Here is a 21,995-nt window from a genome sequence, read left to right as displayed (position 1 = left end):
AAACTGATTCAGAAATAAGTCTTTAAATTTTTTCCAGAGTTGTGTTTTCCTCAAAAAGTAAATGAACAAGCATAATATCTTTGTTCCGTTTGTTTAACTGGCTTCTATTTTCTCTACATTTAGGAGTTTCGGAGAAAACCTGATGAAGTTTTAGGTCACATTTGTGCTAAAAAAATATAGAAAAAAATCTAAAGGGTTTACAAACTTTCAAGCACTGATGTGAAGTGATCCAGACTAGTGCTAGCGAACAGCGTCATGCTACAACATGCTAACATAAACTGCTAATAATCAGTCGCCACAAGGTTGTAGAAGTCTAAGAACAAATCTTTAAAAAAAAACAGAAACAATTTGACATGCTTCTGTTTTTGGCTCACGTCCTGATGCTTAATTGGAACATGACCTCGGACCTGACCGCAGGAACCTGCCCGGGATGATTAGACAGTAGATCAGACTTACGACTCACTTGGGGTCACGCTCCAGGCCAGACGGAAAGGTCGGGAGGAGTTGACAGCGGCAATAAAAGGTAGCAGACGAGGAATTCGATGACAAGTGCTGAACTGGGGGCCGAAAGCCGCCGTCTGAGTGGAAATAGGGAACCGCTGATGTTCCCGCAACGATATTGGACGTGGGATGTGATCACTGACATTTCAAGTGACATTTTCTCCGCCTCCATTTTTCCGTGCAACAGGAGTGAGAAGTGGAGGTTATTAACTTTCTATGCGGAGAAAAACTTGCTGAATGTGTGCCGTTACACAAAAAGAGAATTCCTATTAGGACGAACATTACAGAACTCCTGTTCTTTAATGAATTGAAATACCAAAATTGCGGTTAATTTTGAATTAGGTACCAGAAGCATCAGATTTTCTGTTTCTGTTGTTCAGGTCTGTTCCTGGGCGTCTATGAGCTTGTGGTCTCAGAGCTGTGAAGACCCCGGCGAGGTGTTTATTATCTTATCTCTCCTGGAAAGCAATGGCTCATGCCTGCACACTCTGGCTGGTTTGGAAATGGAAGCTTTTGAGCATATGTGTCCAGGTGAACTGTTGCTGTTAATTGTCTCCTGGAGACAGTGGATAATAGTGGAGGTTTTTAGTGGCCTCTTGATCCAGACAGATGTTTTTTTTTTGTTAGCTTTTAGAGGCTTTTTAAGGCTCTTAAACACACAAGAGGCAGGTTTTGTTTATGAGCCCTATAATATGTCAGGTGCTTGATCAAAATTCAGAGCGGCCGATAAAGAGTAGAATAAGTAGAACGTGAGATGATATGAAGCCATTTATGAGCGGCAGTCGTGGTGAGATCCTCTATAAAGCGAAGTGGGTTGTGGTTAAGGGGGCATCATTTGGATAAATAGCCTTTTTTTTTAAGTTTGAGAGAGGTGTCAACAAGTAAAAGTAAATGTTCTGTTATTGCCAAGAGCATATTAGTGCATCTAAAAAAATAAGAATACAATTGAAAAATTACTTTATTTCAGTAATTCAGTTCAAAATGTAAAACTCATATATTATATAGTTTATTTTTTTATTTTATGAATTCAATGAAAAATCCCAAAAATCAGTGTCTCAGAAAATTAGAATATTATATAAGAACAATTTGTACTTTTGGCAGTGTGGGCAATGTGCCAAATCCTGCTGGAAAATGAAATCCGAGGGAAGCATGAAGTGCTGTAAGATTTTGCGGGAAAACAAAACTGCACTGACTTTAGACTTGATAATAAAACACAGTGGATCAACACCAGCAGATGTCAGACATGTCTCTCCAAACCATCACTGATCATCAGTAAATTTTACATTTCATTTAAAGGAAATAAAGGGATCAGAGTCTGGAGGAAGAGTGGAGAGACACACAGTCTAAACTGCTCGAGGTCTAGTGTGAAGTTTCCACCAATCAGTGATGGTTTGGACAAAGAGACATGTCTGTCATCTGCTGGTGTTGATGCACTGTGTTATATCCAACATGTCCAAAGTCTTACAGCACGTCATGCGTCCCTCTGCTGACAAGTTTTATGAAGATGTGGATTTCATTTTCCAGCAGGACTTGGCACACTGCCCACACTGCAAAAAAAAAAAAAAAAAGGTACCAATTAGTATTACATAATACTAAATATTTTTAAAGACACAGTTTTTTGGGTTTTCATTGGCTGGAAGCCACAATCATCAACAATAAAAGAAATAAATGCTGTATTTAAAATATGAGATTTGCATTTTGAAATTAATTACTGAAATAAAGTAACTTTCAATGATATTTAAATTTTTTGAGATACCCTTAAATGCCCTAGTTTACAGGGCATTAAGAGTGTAATCTGGTTTTGGTAGTGGTGGGCTGTGGAAACCTTGTAATGGACACAAAAGGTAGAGATAAGAGATCGTTTGGACAAATTTATAGGATGCTAAATAAGAATAAAGAAGGAATTCTGAAGGAATGTTCCACCTCTTACAGAAAGATGGTGCTTCCAACGAGACATATTCTCAAATCTCTTTTTCTCTTGAAACTTGAATAATGGAACCCATTCACTCTTATATTATCATGAGTGCTGTTTTTATGTTGTATTGTTTGTGAGGCTGGCCAGAACTTTTGCCTGACAGATGACCAGACAGGGGTCCTATTCTCTGAGCACCCCCCCACTCCAACACGGGTTGCCAGCTGTCCGCTGATCGCTCACCCTGATGGACAAGATAATGGAGTGCGATAATGGGTCCCTGTCCAGAGGTAGCCTGATGCACAATGTTCATCACGGCCCTCCTTGTCATCGGCACAGACACATAAATACAGAGGTGCCGGGTTACGAGGGGCCAAGGCTATGATACCGAGGACCTGATATTACTTCTGTTTGAGAGAGAGAGATTGAGATAGAGGGGAAAAGAAAGAGAGAGAGAGAGAGAGAGAGAGAGAGATAAAGAGTTCAGATTAAGGGAGTGATTCTGCTTTGCTCTCTTGTGGACTTCCAACCATTGATGGTTCTGGTATCACCAAGAACAGAATTTGCAAGCTCACAATAATGGTGACTTTACTTACTTACCGTATTTTTCAGACTATAAAGTTAATTCTGCTCCAGCAGTGCTAGCCAGGGTTAGCGGCAATCTACAGGCCGATTTACTCGCCTATGAATGGCGAAAGAGCTTTTAAAGGATTTTAAGTGCACCTTATAGTCCGAAAAATACGGCAAGTAAGTAAAGTCACCACTATTGTGAGCTCCCAAATTCTGTTCTTGGTGATACCAGAACCATGGCTAGCACTGCTGGAGCAGCATTAGCTGCTAACCATGCTAAGCGCTAGCTATTTCACCATTCAGAGGTGAGTATATCATCCTGTAGATTGCTGCTAACCCTAGCTAGCACTGCTGGAGCAGCAGGGACTTTAGCCACAAACCATGATAAGTGCTAGCTCTTTCGCCATTCATAGGCAAATATATCGGCCTGTAGATTGCTGCTAGCCTCTTTTGCAATTTAGACGTAAGTATTATTGGACTGTAGTCTGCGTGTTTACCGTGTTAAAACAAGCTACGTGGCACAAACCACTAGCTAATATCACCCTGGCTTACTGGAACTCTCTGTGTTCCTCAGTGTAGCACCGTAGGGCTACATTAGCTCCAGCCTTAGTGCTGGAGAAATTTGGAAATCTATGCTTACTTAGCTTACTTTTGGTTACTTAGCTTACTTAGCTTTATTTAACTTAGTTGCCCCACCACCACCAACACCCAGTGGCGAGACCTGCTGAATTAAAAGGAAAAATTGGCATATGGCAACACCTCTGTTCCTTACTAGTATTGCTTAAAATGCTACTTATAATCCAGTGCGCCTTATGTATGAAACTAGACCAGAAAATAGACATTCATTGATAATGTGTCTTAGTATTATAATTATTACAATTCTACCCAGATAGGGACTTGAACCCAAGACCCCAGCTCTTGTAAGATTTTGGCGAATGTGCTAACCACTAAGCCACTGTGTCACTTGTCTGTCAGTTTTAGTGAAATACTAAATGGCTAAAAATAGATTAAACCATTGCATACATATAGTTAACCATTAAAACATGGATACAATTTTAAAATAAAACATAAGATTGACGTTGAGCTTTTACTCTAGGTTAAAACCTCTGAAATGCATATTTTATTTTGGTGAAATAAGACATGTGCTCTGGGAGGAGAAGTGATTGTATGACAGGGAAGGAAAAAAAAAATTAGCATAGAGACTGACAGCTCCTTGAGGAGTTTGGTGAAAATGCACTGCTCGATACGCCGCGGAGGTCTTTCATCATAGTAATTTAGAGGTGCAGCTCTCAGTGTGACACAGTCATTATTGTTGTTTACTCTCCGAGCTCGCTGCCTTATATGGTCACGTTCGCTCTGTTGAGTATTGCACGCTGTTTCCACACCTACCCCACACTCCAAGTCCTCACAGTCCTGAAGTCTGAGAATCGACTGCCTTTTAATGGAAAAAGCCTGGCTTGTCATTAAAGCATGGCGGATCAAAAGGCTAATTGAAAATAATAACACCTCATTGAAATGCGCTGGCCCCCGGCTCCCTCGTTTGGGGGGGTGGGTTGGCCCTGCGCAGTCAAAGATCAAGTAATCCCGAGCCTGCGTTACACAGAAGGAAAAGTCAGGAAGATAATTGCTGAGGAAGTCTGGGGCGCGAGTCGAGTCAAACTCATTTTTGAAGTTTTGCTGTGGGTTTTACCGCCGGCTTTTGCGGGTCCTGAAATGCTGACCTTTCTGAGTGGTCTCCTGGTTCTAATACTGAGGAAAGAGTTTACCTGTGATGCAGGTAAAACTTCCACCGTTTCCAACATTACAGTAGCTGCAGTAGAGAGTCTACGCTTTGAAGTTAAAGAATGTGTAGCGTAGCTTTTGTAGCCTTCATGCTATCCCAGAAGGTTGATGCGGTGTTTCCTTGAAGTGCTTCAAAGAGATTTAACACTTTTTCCTGAGAATAACCATATTTTATGGACTATAAGGTGCACCAAATTTTAAGACACTTTCTGCAACACTAGTAAGGAACAGCGGTGTTGCCATGTTTTTCTTAAGTTAAGTTAAGTGAACAAAACTGTAACTCTTAAAAATACATTTTCTTTTAAAATCAATCGACCGCTGGATGTTAATCTACACAAATTTCTCTGCTGAAAACTGTTTATTTGGTTGAGTAAAGCGCTTTAGTTTATTTACAGTAAGCTTAGATTTCCAAATATCCATTAAGGCTGGGTGCAGCATCATTAGCATTAGCAGCTAAGCTCTACCTGTAGTATCGCTGGTGCCCGACAGTGATACTCTGAGGAACCCTGAGTGTTCCAGTAAGCCAGGGTGATATTAGTTAGCAGTTTGGGTTTTTTCACGTAGCTTGTTTTAACATGGTGAACATGCAGACTACAGAAAGGCGAAAGAGCTAGCACTTAACATGGGTAGCAGGTAATGCTAATACTGCTCCAGCCTCAGTGCTGGAGAAACTTGGATGATGGATAAAAGTATTTATGGTAATGCACTTTTTTAAATCATATTAATATTTTATATTTAAAATCAAAAATGAACAAAAATGTACATTTCTTGGGTTCATTGAGGCCTAGCTTGAAAACTTTATTTGCTTGGTTTATTTAAGACTCTCAATTCATAGTTTGATGATTTCTGAGATGAACTGTGAACTGTTTTTATTCTCTAAAATAAAGTAAAATAAATGTGTTAATGTGAAGTAGATTAAAAAAAATGTTCATGGTCAAAATGATTAAATATCAAAATACTTTTACATCTCAAATTAGGGTAGACATTTGAGTAGCCTAGGATTTCCTAAAATATATAATAAAAATGTGAAATGTTTAGTTAAGTCAAACTATAAAAAAAAACAAAAATCATATTGGGAAATTACCACTGTATCGAATCATCAAACCCCCTAAATCATTGTGCCAGGTTCACAGTGTATTACCAGAATCTTGCCAGTACACTGCTTTCTTATCATTGTGTTTACAGTGAGTTGTAAAAGCATTCCAAAATTAACACATTTCCAAACTGCAGCTGCTTTTTGTGCATTTTTAAGTGAAATTACAAGTCAAGTCAAGTCAAGAGGCTTTTATTGTCAGTACATCTGAGTACAGGTACACAGTGTGATGAAATTACGTTCCTCCGGAACCATGGTGCAACATAGAACAACAAGCAATAGACAACATAAAGTGCAGGAGTGACGACAGTGCAACATAAAATTATAAAATTATAACACTAAATAACAATAAATACAATAAATACAAAAGACGAGGCAATTTAAAGACAGGACAGTGCAGTACCGATACGGTATAATAAAGTGTATAGTGGGGATAAGGTGCAGAGATGTGTGACATACTGTAACATATAGAACATATATAATCACAGCAGTTACTGAGGTAGAGTTTATAGTTTTTAAGAGTGCAGCAAATAAAGTCATGTCAGTCTCTGTGTGCTGACTGGGTGTGTGTGTGGGTGAAGTTCAGTTCTTTGTGAGTGTAAGGGGGGGGGGGTGTACAGTTTAGTTTTGTGTAAAGGGGGGGGGGGGGGGTGTACAGTTTAGTTTTGTGCGAGTGTGTTGGGTGAGTGGTGGGTGGGGTGGGAGTTCAGTTCTGTCTCTGTGCGTTGAGAAGTCTGACTGCCTGGTGGATGAAGCTGTTGCAGAGTCTACTAGTGGAGGCTCGGATGCTCCTGTATCTTCTGCCGGACGGCATCAGAGCGAAGAGTCCTTGTGAGGGATGGGTGGGGTCGTCCACAATGCTGGTGGCTTTGCGGATGCAGCGTGTGGTGTAGATCTCGGTGATGGAGGGAAGAGAGACTCCGATGATTTTCTCAGCTGTCCGCACTATCCGCTTTAGGGTCTTGCGGTCTGAGGTGTTGCAATTCCCAAACCAGACGGTAATGCAGGTGCTCAGGATGCTTTCTACAGTCCCTCTGTAGAACATGGTGAGGATGGGGGGTGAGAGATGTGCTTTCCACAAGGAAATACAAGGTAGCAGCGATCTCTCTTTTTGACTCCACGATGTCTTTTGTGTGCAATTTCAGCAGCAGAGACGCGTGATCACCCTCATCGCAACCTTTTTTCATTCCTTTCTCATCCCCAGATTATTACATCTGATAGAACACGTCCCCGTATCGCTCTGATATTGAACACTCGGCTCAGGGCGAGCCATTATTGAACACATTAGGAAAAATAGCTTGAAGGTCCTTCATCATTGATTAGAGTCGGGAAATCGTCAGCGAGCACACTCCTCTAACTTCATTAGGAAGATTTTGGATTGGAGCTGAAGCTTTTGAGAACCTTTAAAGCTCAGAACCCAACAGGAACACCAGAGAGCAGCTTGTGTTATTTGGGTGGTGGCTCATTCTTTTCCCATTTTATTGTTGATGATTATGATGATTATGAAGCTTACAGCCAATGAAAACCAAAAATTCAGTGTCTCAGAAACTTATATTATAATAATATTATATAATAAGACCAATTGGTAGTGTGAGCAGTGTGCCAAGTCCTGCTGGAAAATGAAATCCTGATTTTTGGACACAGTGGATCGACACCAGCAGATGACAGACATGTCTCTTTGTCCAAACCATCACTGATTGGTGGAAACTTTACACTAGACCTCGAGCAGTTTGGACTGTGTGTCTCTCCACTCTTCCTCCAGACTCTGATCCCTTAATTTCTTTTAAACGAAATGTAAAATTTGCTGATGATCAGTGATGGTTTGTTTGGAGAGACATGTCTGTCATCTGCTGGTGTTGATCCACTGTGTTTTATTATCAAGTCCAAAGTCATCTCACGTAGCTTGTTTTAACACAGTTAACGAGCAGACTATAGAAGGACAAAAGAGCTAGCGCTTAGGACGGGTTCCAGATAATGCTAATGTTGCTCCAGCAGTGCTAGCGAGGCTACAGAGCACCAGGCTACAGGCTGATGATACTCACCTCTGAACAGCAAAAGAGCCAGTGTTAGCGCAGTTAGTGGCTAATACCAAAGCTGCTACAGCAGTGCTCCAAAGTCAGTGCAGTTTTGTTTTTCCACAAAATCTAAAAGCACTTCATGCTTCCCTCTGCTACTGACAACTTTTATGAAGATGCAGATTTCATTTTCCAGCAGGACTTGACACACTGCCCACACTGACAAAAGTACCAATTGGTCTTATATTGGCTGTAAGCCATGATCATCGACAATAAAATAAATAAACGCTCAAAATAGATAATTATCTGTGTAATATATCTATATAATATATGAGTTTCACATTTTGAACTGAATTACTGACATAAAGTAACTTCTCGATGGTATTCTAATTTTTTGGAGATGTACTAGTAGGTTAGATTCTCCTACCTATAGCTGCCCCACCTTAAAGATGGATAAAGGAAAACAAATGACATGTTTCTAAAACCTTATGAATGCATTATGCTGTGTTATGAGTGTGTATATAGAGCCTAATAGAGACGGCATTCAGAGAAATTGTTACCAAATTTAAAAAATAAATAAGTAAAATAAATCTGTAGGGGGCAGACACTTTTTCACAGCACTGTATCTGGCACCCACTGATGTCACGCCTCGCTCCAACTCCCATAATCCACCTTCTATCACCGCCTTGCTATGAGCACGTTGGCCGGTGCATAACCCCATAATCCCTCCACAGCTCAGGCCGCGGCGTGCCAGATCCGAATGAAGAGAGTGTAAACAGTGTTTTGTGAGTGTTCAGGGACTCCTCTCTCGCGCCGCAGCATCGCCTCCGCCGAGTACCGATGCTTAACTGCACCACTCACGCTTTCATTACATAACTCACAAAACAATGAGCGCATTATGCAGCCTGTCCAGAATGATGAATGCATTTCTGCGCCGCGCTCAGAGCAGCAGTGATGACATGAAATTCTATTGCTCGCCGCTGCGTTATTGCCCAGACAAAATATGCTGCCGCTGCATTTCGACCGCGCCGAGGCCCGGCCGCAGCAAACCCATTCAGTCCGGTCCTCATAATCTGTGCTGTGATGAGATCCAGTCCACGCTTTCCGTACAGACGGCAGAATGTGCCGCGAATTATTAGTATCGGTGCTGTTGAATATATTCAAATATGTATATATATATATATATACAAAATGCACTGCTTTCATTTTTTTCTGTTTCATTTGTTTCTGTTCTACATCATATTATATATTGAGATATATGTTCTCGAGAACCTGAAACCTATATCAAATTCCAGCTAAATTAAGTTACTTTTTATTAAGTTACAGCAAGCAAAACATATTTTGTTTTGTTCAACACTTTTTGTTTATTTCAGATTTGCATATGTGCTACTTTATACTCGATAGCTTTGATGTCTTCATTATTAATCTACAATTGAAATAAATACGTAAGATGTATATACAAATAAAGAAAACTCAACATTAAATGAGAAGTAGTGCGTCCAAACTTACGATTGGTTTTCTTGCCATTTTTTTTTTCTTTGTTCTGTTAGCACTTTCATAAAGTAGTCAACTCATTTCATCGTTATGAATTACTCTGATAGCATTACAGCGCTGTGCTAACACGCTGTGCTAAAGCGCAGCGACTCGGTTCCGATACAGCAGCTCACAGACGCAGCATTCTGCTGATCCACATCACCCTTGGAGTGATGAGGGGAAAGAGAGAGTGCCATCTACTAGAGGTGTGCCAAAAAATCGATTCACATAAGAATCTTGATTCTCATTTACTACGATTCAGAATCGATTTAAAATGTCCCAAAATCGATTCTGAGGGGCGGGTTTTAGACTGATTTTGGGCTGGGTATTTTTGTTGGACCTGGCAACCCTGGGGATAGCGCTTGTCCTTTCAAACGGAGATCTTCCAGACACACACAGAGCGTAGGTGTTTGAGAATCACCGGTAAGATGGCAGAACAAGCACTATATTACATTAGATTAACGTGTAGTTTCAATGTTTTATGGCAGAATGCTTCATAACAAGCATAAAAAAGATCGCTAGTAGTTAGTTTCAGTAACTGTTAGCTAGCTAACTAGCTAACTTTCCAGTTCCACCTTAAATAACGCTACAGGTGGCAGCGGGCTGCAGCATTTAAGGCGGAACGGAAAAATACAATAAGCTAATCAGAGCTAATTTCAGCTCCTCATCACAGAGGAATTAAGGAATGGACCATATGAATTAATTTCTCCACCTCCTGCCCCCTTTCTGAAGAAATACAACGACCTTAAATTAACTAGTTAATCAGCAGCTGCTCCTGAACTTTAGCGCTCCACTGCTATCATCACATCAGCCCAGCAGCGTCACCTACACACCACCGCTAGTAGCCTGGTAATAAAGCAGTGTTATTTATTATTTATTTATTGTTCATTAACGTCATTGTGATATCCCAGTGATTCCTCTGTCACTGAGGACCCACATTCCTGCACATTTTATTGTTTTTGTAACACATTACCTGCTCCAGGACCAGTGTATATTATGGAGGGTTTTTTTCAATAAGATTCATAAGCCAGAAGCAGAAATTTTTATAATTCAAATCGTTTTGAATCAAAAATCGATTTTGAATCGAATCGTGGCCCCCAAAATCGGAATCGAATCGAATCGTGAGATAGTAAACGATTCCCACCCCTACCATCTACTGTACTGTACCCACCCAGAGAGAGCAAGGCTCTGCAATTCTGCTCTCTCAGGGCTCTGGCAGCTGATGGCAGGCAGCTGCATGACTGGGATTCGAATCAGTGATTTCCCAATCTCTAAATCTGTCATTTCCAAGCTTTTAAAACGCCATGACTTTTGCCTGATCGACTAAATCTTAATTCTTTCTTCTCTTTTTTTTTCCCCAGATTCCTCAGATCAGTTACGCCTCCACGGCTCCGGAGTTGAGCGACGACCGGCGCTACGACTTCTTCTCGCGCGTGGTCCCCCCGGACTCCTTCCAGGCTCAGGCCATGGTGGACATCGTCAAGGCCATGGGCTGGAACTACGTATCTACGATCGCCTCAGAAGGAAGCTACGGGGAGAAGGGAGTGGAGGCCTTCATGCAGATCTCCCGGGAGGCTGGTGAGCTAAAAATTCGTAGCGCTAGCAAAACTCGTTCATTATAACGCTGTTCACGATACGCTGCCGTTCGCCAAACGCTACGAGCGCGACTGAATTCTGGGGTGAAGTCTTGGTTGACGTCAGTCAGTAATGGAGATGGAGCTCCGTCTGAAAGGTCTTCAACACGATGCACACAGTCATTCAAATGTCATAACAAACAATGTGCTACACGCCCGGGGGACGATTTTACCCGGCTCGCTCATTAGAGACGAAAGCCAATTGATGAGACTTGACTTGTAGGTTTTAGGGCATGAATTAGACTCGGAGCTTCGTAATGACAGGGGGAGTAGTTGGAGTTACAGTAGGAAACGCTGTATTTAATACTTCATAATAGTCCTACGCTAATCACGAAGCAGTTACGTGAATTTGACTTGCATGGCGACTCCTTCAGGGGATCATTTCCCGTTCTTAGTTTGGGTTCTTTGGCGGATCTGACAGAAGTACCACATGATTAAAACCAGCGGGTTCAAGCTAAAGTTAACAGAGGGTTTGACAAAGTGGCTTGTTAAATAGACAAGTGGCCAGCCCTAATGAAAAAAAGTAGATTGAAGTAGTACACTAAGCATTATTATGCTATAGTGCACGAAAGTATTTTCTTGTAGCCACATTATTATTAATCAGTATATTTAATGAGTGCTGAAATGGAACCATTTTTTCGTACTTATTATACTTTAATTACAGTATAAAAACAGTACAAAAGTCTTACTTAAATTGTGCTAAGTGTTCTTAACTATACTGAAATGGAACTATTTTAAATCTACTTAAGTAACATACATTTCAACATACTACTTCATGTACAGTATGTAACCCCATATTTTGATTATGCTTACAGTAAAATTATACTGAATTTAATGAGAATTACAACTCAAGTATCACTATTTATTATACACCAGGTATATTAGAGTATATGTACTACGAATTGATGTGAAATATATGTGATCTGTATTTTGCATTAGAGTACAAATATGCATCTTGTTCCTGTCTTTTGTAAGTAGCACACTTCTAGTATATACTTCGTTGGGTCTAAAACTATATTTGAATACACTGTACTACAATTTTTAGCATGTTTCAAAAATTTAATTTGATTCTTTTTTTTTATTAGTAGTCGTAATTTAATTTATTTTCTAAAAAGGTACATGATACATTGTATGTATATATATATTTATTTATATATTATTTCGAATATAACACTGTTATATTGACACTTAAACAACAACGTGCAAAAACGTACTGCGAAAGGAAAGTGACTGCGAAAGTCTCTGATTGGTGGAAGGTGAGCATATGACCGAGGCAGGTGGATCATGGGAAATGGAGTCTTTAGAATCAGTAGTAGCATTGATGGCATTTTTTAGTTGTTTTAGAGGTAAGAGGTTGTAATCTTTTGGCAACTGCACTGCATCAAATAGGCTGGCTGGTTGTTGAGCTTCTAGACGGAGATATTTTCTAGACAGAGCACATTATCTTGGTCTTACCCAACTGGATGAGTGATTTCCTTTTCTGGCAGTTCACGGATGTTTAATCAATCTGAATCCGGTTTCTTTATCTGTGTATTTTGCAGTCAAAAGTTTCTTTATATTGCTGTTATTGCAGTGATTCCTCAGTACAAGGGCTTATTTATTAGTTGCATTATTAATCGTATGTTAATTCATAATTAAGACTGTTTTTATGAACAAACATTCTTAACCATTACGACTGTGCTACTCATGGAAATGTTGTTGAAACTTCATTCATTCATTCATTCATTCATTCATTCATTCAGAACCTCAACATTAATATTGCCATACTGATTATAATATATATTTTTGTTCTGTTAGTACTTTTATAAAGTAGTCTCTGGATGTGAAGTGATTGGCTTCCTGCATTAAATGTGGAACCATTTTCTGTGGTTTTGTTTCCACTTTGGCTTCTAGCTCTTCTAGAAAATCTTATTATGGAGGCTGTGAGGATTATAATATTACAGGCTGCTCTGCTGCTCCGGAGTCTAGTTTTCTCGGCCGCAGTCGTCTGCAGCTTCAGTAAAAATAGAGCCTGGCCGTGAAAGCAGGAGGACGGACAGCGTCTGAGACGATGTGCTGGGCCTAATGGACTGCAGTCAGTTTTACCGCCCCTGATGATAGCCTACATGAGGACACATTAAACACATTAGGCTGTCTCTGCAACTTCGCCGGAGATTGCAGTCTTTGCACTTGCCCTGTGGTCTAATATGCAAAAACAACTCTATGGAGTGCTGAAGAGGATAAATAAATATATTCTTACACATACTAATGTGCACAAAATCAGTTAAAGCAGCAAATAAGACTTGCTGACAGAAGGTGATCGTATCAATAATAAAAGCATTTGTGTGATATAATTTGTGTGTTAATTACAATCAGCAAAGCATGTTATATTTTTGATATGTTTTTATCTAGAAAAAAAAAACAATTAAATTGTTGTTACTCGTAATAGAAACGTAATAGAAACTCATTCAGTCAATCAGAACTTTAACATTAATTTTGCCATGTCGATCATTGGGTTTTTGTTTTTCTATTTCTATACTTTTATAAACTAGTCCCTGGATGTGAAATGACATGGCTTTGGAGCCAATGCTAAAATTAAAATCTCTGCATGTCAGAAAAAAAAAATCTAATCGAATTAAAAGCACCTCTTATCCTGCGGGGGTGCAGACGTGGCCACCAAGAAAGAAAATGAAAACTTTGGGGGAATAAAACAAACAAACGGGATTCATACACAGAATGGCAATGGAAATGTCCCAAATAAGTTCCACAAGTTCTGAATCCAAGATCCAGCACTGCACATCAACAGTAGTAAAATTCATAGTATTAAGCAGCATATTTTCACTCGCTCCATTTTTTTTTCTCATTAAGTCTGATGGCTTTTTTCCCTTTTTATCCTTCTCAAAAATCTGTTGGTAACCAAGGGCCTAGAAGGATACATCATTTGCAACCTTAAAATCAATCATCTAAAACATAATGTACATAAGTCAGAGTCAATAAATGAATAAATGAATGAAGCTACACTTATATAGCGCCTTTCTAGAAACCCAAAGACGCTTTACAATCATGTTTAACCATTCATAATCAGCACTCATTATAATATTGGCAGCCAATAGCGCACAGCATACTCTCAACCGGAAACCATCGTCCACATGGAGGACTGCATCGGGCACTAAAGCATTTTACCCAGAACAGAGTGCCAATCAATATCTGGGCACAGTCAAACATACAGACCAGATTCATTTAGAGTATTCTATATTTTTCTAAATGATTTTAGAGTATCGTATTTACCTGATCTCCAAGTTTTTGTACTGTGGGAACGAACCTAGAGTCCCTGGAGGAAACTCACACAAACACAGGGGCTTGAACTCAAGACCACAGTGGTGGAAGGCAAACATGCTAACTCACTTTTCCTTACTTGTCTGTACTTCTACTAGTTCTGGGAGCATTGCAAGTGATTGCAAGGAAATCCAACCTGCTGAGTGGGCGAGTCAATTGGCTGAGCTGTATAATTGAGTTAAAAAAGTACACAGCATAGTTTTTGTGTTGTTCCAGCGCTCTGCATATCGATCGTCTGCGTATGCGAGGCGTTTTTCATCTGTACTTTGAGTTTCTCATCTTCCACACTCAGCGCAATCTCTTAATTAGGCGCACTCACTTCAACTTAGCGAAGAGGGTGGGATGTATCTCTATTGATTACCATTGGAGAGAGAGAGAGAGAGCGTGGCTGGATCCTCGGAGCAAGCTTTCAGAACCTCGTTCAGAACTTTTGCTTCCACAGGTTTGGAAGCCTTTGGGACGTGGTCTTATTTTTAGCAGGTGTTTGGTGGAAGCTGGACGTACCGACCGAGGAGAGGCGAAGTTGACAGTTTTAGCTGTGAGGGGCAGCACAAAGCAGACACTGTGTACTTTCAAAGGGGCTGACGGAGCTAGCGAGCGTGGTGGTGGGTGGAGGACTGCCCGAAGATATTTGCCTCTCATTCAGCGAGATAAGAGGATCCGTAGCGAGGGGGAGAGGGAAGAAATTTGATCTCGACTCCTGAAAGGCTGTTGTCCGTAGTTGTGATGCGTGTAGAACAAGGCCTTGGGCTAATAGCGAGCGTTCAGCGGCCGAGTTTCCTGCAGTAGCGCCGCTTTCAAAGGCGAGTTCATGTCGGGATAAAGAAGCAGAGCACGATTTTCTACGCTTCAATTGGAACCAGAACCAGAATAGAGATGATGTTACACTGTCGTACCACATGCCTTTGTGCAGAAACTAGTGTCAGTACAGTGTCGTGTCGTACTGACGTAAATTTTACCATGCCATGTTCCACCACAAAAGAAAAGAACAAGCTAAAGAATGCTGTGGGACTCACCTGGAGCATCAAAAAAGGTAGATACCACCAATCGTGATCATTATCATCTATCTACTGCACTACTGCCTACTGTGGTTGGTAACTTGGAATCTCAGAAATAGAATGAGCACGCTGGCCAATGCTCACTCACAAGATATTACCTCACAACTTACACAGGCATTGGCATTGGCATTCCCAAGCCATCCTCTAAAGGTAAAACTTCACAATGGGTTTTCCTCGTTCCATGATTCCCAAAAAGTAGACATTGCATGTTAAAGGATTTGAAGCAAGCAAAGCATTGCTATTTCTTGCCACTTCTCAAGAAGGACATGCTTTACACATGCCTTTTTGGACAAGCTGGGATTCCCAAAACTGGCATTTAGCCGTATCAGTACACTATCGTATCGTAGTGATGTAAATTTCACCATGCCATGTTCCATCACAAAAGAACAAGCTAAAGAATGCTCTGGGACTCACCGGGGCATCAAAAAAGGTAGATACCACAGATCATGATCATTATCATCTATCTACTGCATTACTGTCTACTGTGGGTGGTAACTGGTGGAATGTCCCATCCATCTAGCTACTATACCCACTATATCAGGGTTTATTCAGCTCTATTTTAGATTACTTACTATTTCTTGCCATGAGCACGCTGGCCAAGAACCTCACTCACAAGATATTACCTCACAACTTACACAGGCATTGGCATTCCCAAGCCATCCTCGAAAGGTTAAACTTCACGATCGATCTGTCTCGTTCCATGATTCCCAAAACGTAGACATTGCATTTTAAAGGATTTAAAGCAATATTACAATATTACAAGAATTGCTATTTCTTGCCACTTCTCACGAAGGACATGCTCTACACATGCATTTTTGGACAAGCTGAGATTCCCAAAACTGGCATTTAAAATGAAAAAAACGTGGGCCGAGTAAGAAGTTGATTATTATGATTGTATTATACAGGGTTATACACCAAAATGTGACTAACTAGTTTGCATTGTTTTGCATGTAGTTACTGAAAGTAATACATCCATCCCCCATCCACTCTTCCAACCATCCATCCATCCATCCATCCATCCATTCTTTCCAGGTTATATGTAGAATAAGGATTTAAAGCAATTTTATACAAGAATTACTATTTCTTGCCACTTCTAAAGAAGGACATGCTTTACACATGCATTTCTGGACAAGCTGAGATTCTCAAAACTGGCATTTTATTTTATTATACAGGATTATACACCAAAATGGCTAAAAGTTGTTTGCAAGCTTGAGCTTGAGCCAGAGCTAGCAGCAATAAATCTGTTCAGTGGAGCATCATATTCATTTCAAACCTGCTATTTTAAGGTAGAACTGGTACACAGTGTTGCTTTAAGGACAGTATATAAATATAACTCTTAAGAATAATATGTATAAATACCTGAATATATGTTAAAATCTGTAAAAAGTTCCAAATATCAGTGTAGACCTGCTACAACCTCACTGTTAGCATGGTGCTAACCTAATATAGCACATCTATAGCAGTCCTGCAGGAATATGGAGCTGGATAATGACTCTATGGGGGGCTTTCGCTGCGTGCCGAGCCTCGTCTCGCACTAGACGCAGCGCATCGCTCGACAGTGACAGGTTTGACGAGCATTTCAACTATTGAGGCACGCCTGAGTCTGTCCTCCGCTGTCATATTACCCACACCTAGCATTGCTTCCAGGTATTTGTCAGCTGGCGTTTGTCATCTTAACTTTGCTTGCCAGGGATATGACTTGGCTCCTACTGCGGGCCCAACATTAGTGAGTTTGGTTGTCAAGTCATTAAGGTCTGCTCGGGATTAAAACAGATGTGCTTGTTATTGAGGATCCTAATTTGCTTATTTCATTATCCCAGCATGCGAATGCCAAACTGCAGCTGTTTTTTGGAGATCTTTGGTTTATTAAGCTCAGATTAGCGGCATGGTGTTTATCCGACTTCAGACGTATGTCTTGCGTAAGCATTGACTTGTGGTCAAGGTCAGGCTTGGTGGCGTATTTTTCGCACTGTAAGGTGCACTTAAAATTCTGTCATTTTCCAAAAAATGGTCAGTGCTCCTTATAATCGGGTGCAATTTATGTATAAATTTTACCAGTCAGGTATTAAGGAGCAGTAAATCCACTCCACTGAAGTACAGAGTTATACAGGAGTTTCATTGTTCAAGTTTCTCCAGCTCTAAGGCTGAAGCAGTATTAGAATTAGCAGCTAACTGTAGAACTAGCTCATTCGTCGTTCAGAGGTAAGTATATTGGACTGTAATCTGCGTGTTTGCCATGTTACCGGAACACTCAGGGTTCCTTAGTCTAGCGCTATCGAGCAACACTTATGTCCCGCTAGCGCTGCGGTTAGCGGCTAATGCTAATGCTGCTGCGCCCGGCCTTAGTGCTGGAGAAACCTCACTGGAAACTCACCCTTAGACAAAATATTGGAAATCTAAGCTTACTGAAAATAAACGGAAGCGCTTACTCACAAATTACAGTTTTGCGATTCCTCCAGCTTCCGCATTAAAATGAAAACATGGCGACACCCTTGCTCACTGTAAATTAGGTATATGATTAAATAAAGAGCAAGCTCAGAATCTGACAGATCTGGACAGAAGCTGCTGCTGCCGCTGTCTAGCAGGACTGTCCACGGCTAAGGATTTTCATAATTCCTCTTTATAATGGATTAGATTTACCTGTGGAGGTGCTGTAATTTGAGTGATGGCAGCATGGTCTTTGTGTAATACTATACAAGAACCAGTAGTGCCAGAAGAAGGTTGTGGGCCATTTAACATTCCTCAATCCACAGTGCAGTGGCTGGGAATGATCATGACCGGTGGTATCTGGCTTGAATTGTCCATGCTCTAAGCATAACCCATAAACACATGTTAAAAAAGCCCATCCTTCCTTGTAATTTGAGGAAAGGAAAAAAAAAAAACTATCAAATCTGTTGTTGTAAACTGCCTTGCGTAAACTTTAGAGATCTATTTTTCAGATGGCACCTATCTATCTGTCTGTCTGTCTGTCTGTCTGTCTGTCTGTCTGTCTATCTATCTATCTATCTATCTATCTATCTATCTATCTATCTATCTATCTATCTATCTATCTATCTATCTATCTATCTATCTATCTATCTATCTATCTATCTACCTACCTACCTACCTATCTATCTTTACCAACCACAAACAACAAGACAGTAATCACTTTATCTTTCGGGAGGACTGCAAGAACCTGCATTCCCATTCTCTTTCTAATTAGGCCAAAATCTTCATCATCATCATCACCATCATCATCTTCATCATCAGAAATGGTGCAGAGAACAGCAGTCCTGAGCTGAACCTGAGGAGGAGGGTACTGTGCCAGTTTGAGCTACAGAACATGATGATAAAACAGACTCTCCTGAAGGTTCTCCTTCCCCTCCGTGTTTCTGACGCCTTTAAACCGAGCCAAGAACCTGATTAACGTTGCCAGATGGGGCGGGATCCCCTCAATTAGCACAGTTTGGCATTTTCTATCTGTCTGTCTGTCTGTGTGTCTATTTATTAATCCGTTACAATTTACAATTGTTCAGAAATAACATTTCTTATGACAGTAATAAACATCGTTCAGTGGTTAATTAATGTCTCAACTAATTTTAAATTGACAGTATATAAGACAGTTTCTTCCATAAAACTGTCCACTGTTGCTGGTAATGTCTTCTAAGACGTATTCCCCATATATAAGGACATTTTTGGCAAAATTTCAGCCCTAAGCATGGGCGTGGTAGTGGGGGGAAAAGTGGACCTGACTACCCAGGGCCCGAGTAGGGAGAGGGGCCCATGAAAATCCTGATTTTTTTTTCGCTCACTTTCCTTTGTTTACTGGCATGGATAAGGGCCCATTAACATAGAGGGTGTACAGGGCCCAGAATTTGCTGCTACGCCCCTGGCCCTAAGAAACTAAACTTAAAATCTTTTGTTGTCCATTTTTTTTCTATTTACCTCATTTTAAAGTTGTTCAAAAAGTGCTAAGTGCAGTGCTTTGGTAACAACGTGGCCACCTTGTTCATTGATCAGAGATTCCAATTACAGCAGCTAAAAGCACTGCTAACACAAAAGCCCATCGATCGGGGCGGAGCTCAGATAACATTTTCGGCAAAGTTTGGCTCTTGTCCATTACCTTATCTGCTCTACTCTTATCTACATCACAGAGATAACAATCTGTCTTATGATTTTACATCATTCTGAAGAGACATGGTGCTACCACCACCAAGCTTGACAGCTTGAACAGTGTCTATTGGACCATAAAGCTGTCCACTGTGGTTGGTAATGCCTTCTAGGACACGTTTCCCATATAAGAAAATGAATTTCTAGTTTAATTTTACTAAGCTAATGATCTAAACATTAAAGGAAACTGTTCATAAAATCCTAATCTTTTTTCTACTTAGCTCAGAGTCATTTACTAGTGCCAAGTGCTAAGTGCAGTGCTTTGGTAACACTGTGAGCACCTTGTTCATCAGTATTATCGGCGATTCCAATTACAGCGGCTAAAAGCACTGCTAACACAAACGCCCATCGATCGGGGCGGAGCTCAGATAGCATTTTTGGCAAAGGTTGGCTGGCGTCTCGTTAGCCCGTCATGATCCCCTGTCTTTGAAGAGATTAGGGGCCGCCACCTCTCCGGGAAGCGAGATCCAAACGCAAAAAAAGTCCTCAACAGGAAAATTCGCAGATGGCGGAGTATTAGCTCACTTAATAGGGCAAAGTGGCACCGAATTCCCCCCGTGTACCATGTCTGTGACACTGGCACTGATGGCTGGGGGAGAAGGTTATAAAGGGAGATGAATAATGTATCAGCAGGAAGCTTCGCCCTCGGCTGATATGTTGACGCCGTGCTCGCTGCCTGAGAGGAACTACGGGAGGATGGGGGGAGGATGGGAGGATGGAGGGGGGGGGCTAGACAACTTAATAACAGCTTTCCCCATTCGGCACTGGGCTCCACAGTGCACTAAATTGTTACCTGAGCCCGAGTCATGGCTACGTGAGTGACTCACTAATAACCATCTGCCCCCAGTTTACTTTGATCTACTGCCTCCGCGGGGTGCCGGCCTGGATCCTGAAGGAAGCATCTCATCCACAGCTGGAATTTTTTTTTGATACGGTCATGGCGTAGCACACGGTTCGTTAGTCAAGGAGTTTGTTGATTTAGAACAGATATCACAGCTCACAGTGGAAAATTCTTAGAGTTTAGAGAGGTTAATCCATACCATGAAAGTCACTGTGTCACGATAAGGTGCAACATAAAGTATATACAGGGGTTGGACAATGAAACTGAAACACCTGGTTTTAGACCACAATATTTTATTGTCCTGACAGACAGTTCTGGTGGAAACAGGAGAGTTGAGGTGCACATTGAATTCTTCCATGATTTGGGCAGCCCCCGAACATCCCTTTCAGACAGCTTCCTCTTGCAGCGTCCACAGTTAATCCTGTTGGATGTGGTCGGTCCTTCTTGGTGGTATGCTGACATTACCCTGGATACCGTGGCTCTTGATGCTGCATCTCAAAGACTTGCTGTCTTGGTCACAGATGCTCCAGCAAGACGTGCACCAACAATTTGTCCTCTTTTGAACTCTGGTTTGTCTCCCATAATGTTGTGTGCATTGCAATATTTATATTTAGAGCAGAACTGTGCTCTTACTCTGCTAATTGAACCTTCACACTCTTACAGCTCTTACTGGTGCAATAATGTGCAATTAATGATAAAGATTGAACACCAGGCTGCTCCAATTTAGCCATGAAACCTAAAATCCCACACTAAAATGATGACAGGTGTTTCAGTTTCATTGTCCAACTCCTGTAGAATCAACCCAAATTCTGCAGGTTTGGAAATAGACGTAAAAAAAACTAGACAAACATAACAATTTGCATTAAGGAAAATAATGATTTTAAAATAAAGTGTAAGAAAAAGCCAAAAAAAAGAATTAGAATTTGGCTCCAGCACATTTAAAACAGGAGTACATGTCCTCCAGTAGTTCAGGCGCTACGCTACAGACTATACAGACATCCAGGCTGAGCTCCCGCCTGAGGAGAAGCTCTCAGAAGCTGAAGGAAAAGAGCTGTGAAATTAAAACAATGACCTCCCGCTCAAAGCTGCTGTCAGAGGGAGGAGAGGCTGACGCTAATTGTAGAATTGATTCATAAGGAGCGCTGAACTTTCCCAATCGTACTCTACTTAATCTGTCTTCAGGAGGAGCGGGAGCGGCGCGGGGCTATTGTTGCTAGCAGTGATGGAGCACCACTGTTAATTATTTACACCAAAGGTGAGATTTGGACAAGGCTGTTCTGGAGCACGGGGTACGACGGGGTGCGTCATCCCATTTAGCAAACATCTGAGAGAGCTGTGGGATGGTTAGCATGTTAGCATAGGTTCTATCCTTGAGGGCTATCCAACGACTGACTCAATTTAACACCACTGACAGAATCTAGCCAGTCTGCAGTGTTCCAAATATATTATATATATATATATATATATATATATATATATATATATATATATATATATATACAGCTCTGGAAAAAAATAAGATAAATAAGACAGCACTTAAAATGTTACATTTCTTTGATTTTACCAAATTGAAAACCTCTTGAAAATCACAA

General features: G+C 40.9%; 2 protein-coding genes across 4 annotated transcripts in view; both read left to right on the top strand.

Moving 5' to 3' along the window:
• The window catches only part of LOC103030667 (E3 ubiquitin-protein ligase RNF123), a 587,096-nt gene extending 565,227 nt beyond the window's left edge, over positions 1-21,869 (top strand). Inside the window, exon 40 of the mRNA XM_049471875.1 lies at positions 20,651-21,869. The gene's annotated coding sequence lies outside the window, so the exon portion shown is untranslated. The remainder of the gene's footprint in view (positions 1-20,650) is intronic.
• The window catches only part of LOC103031622 (metabotropic glutamate receptor 7), a 285,237-nt gene that overhangs the window by 76,703 nt on the left and 186,539 nt on the right, over positions 1-21,995 (top strand). For all 3 annotated transcript variants that reach the window (XM_022682217.2, XM_022682219.2, XM_015606383.3), the window contains exon 2: positions 10,768-10,984. In XM_022682217.2, coding sequence (XP_022537938.2) covers positions 10,768-10,984 — 217 coding nt within the window. The remainder of the gene's footprint in view (positions 1-10,767; positions 10,985-21,995) is intronic.

Source organism: Astyanax mexicanus, chromosome 24 (genome assembly GCF_023375975.1).
Source record: "Astyanax mexicanus isolate ESR-SI-001 chromosome 24, AstMex3_surface, whole genome shotgun sequence".
Classification (NCBI taxonomy): Eukaryota; Metazoa; Chordata; class Actinopteri; order Characiformes; family Acestrorhamphidae; genus Astyanax; species Astyanax mexicanus.
The sequence above is the reverse complement of the archived record's forward strand: the minus strand, read 5'-3'. Positions and strand labels throughout refer to the sequence as shown.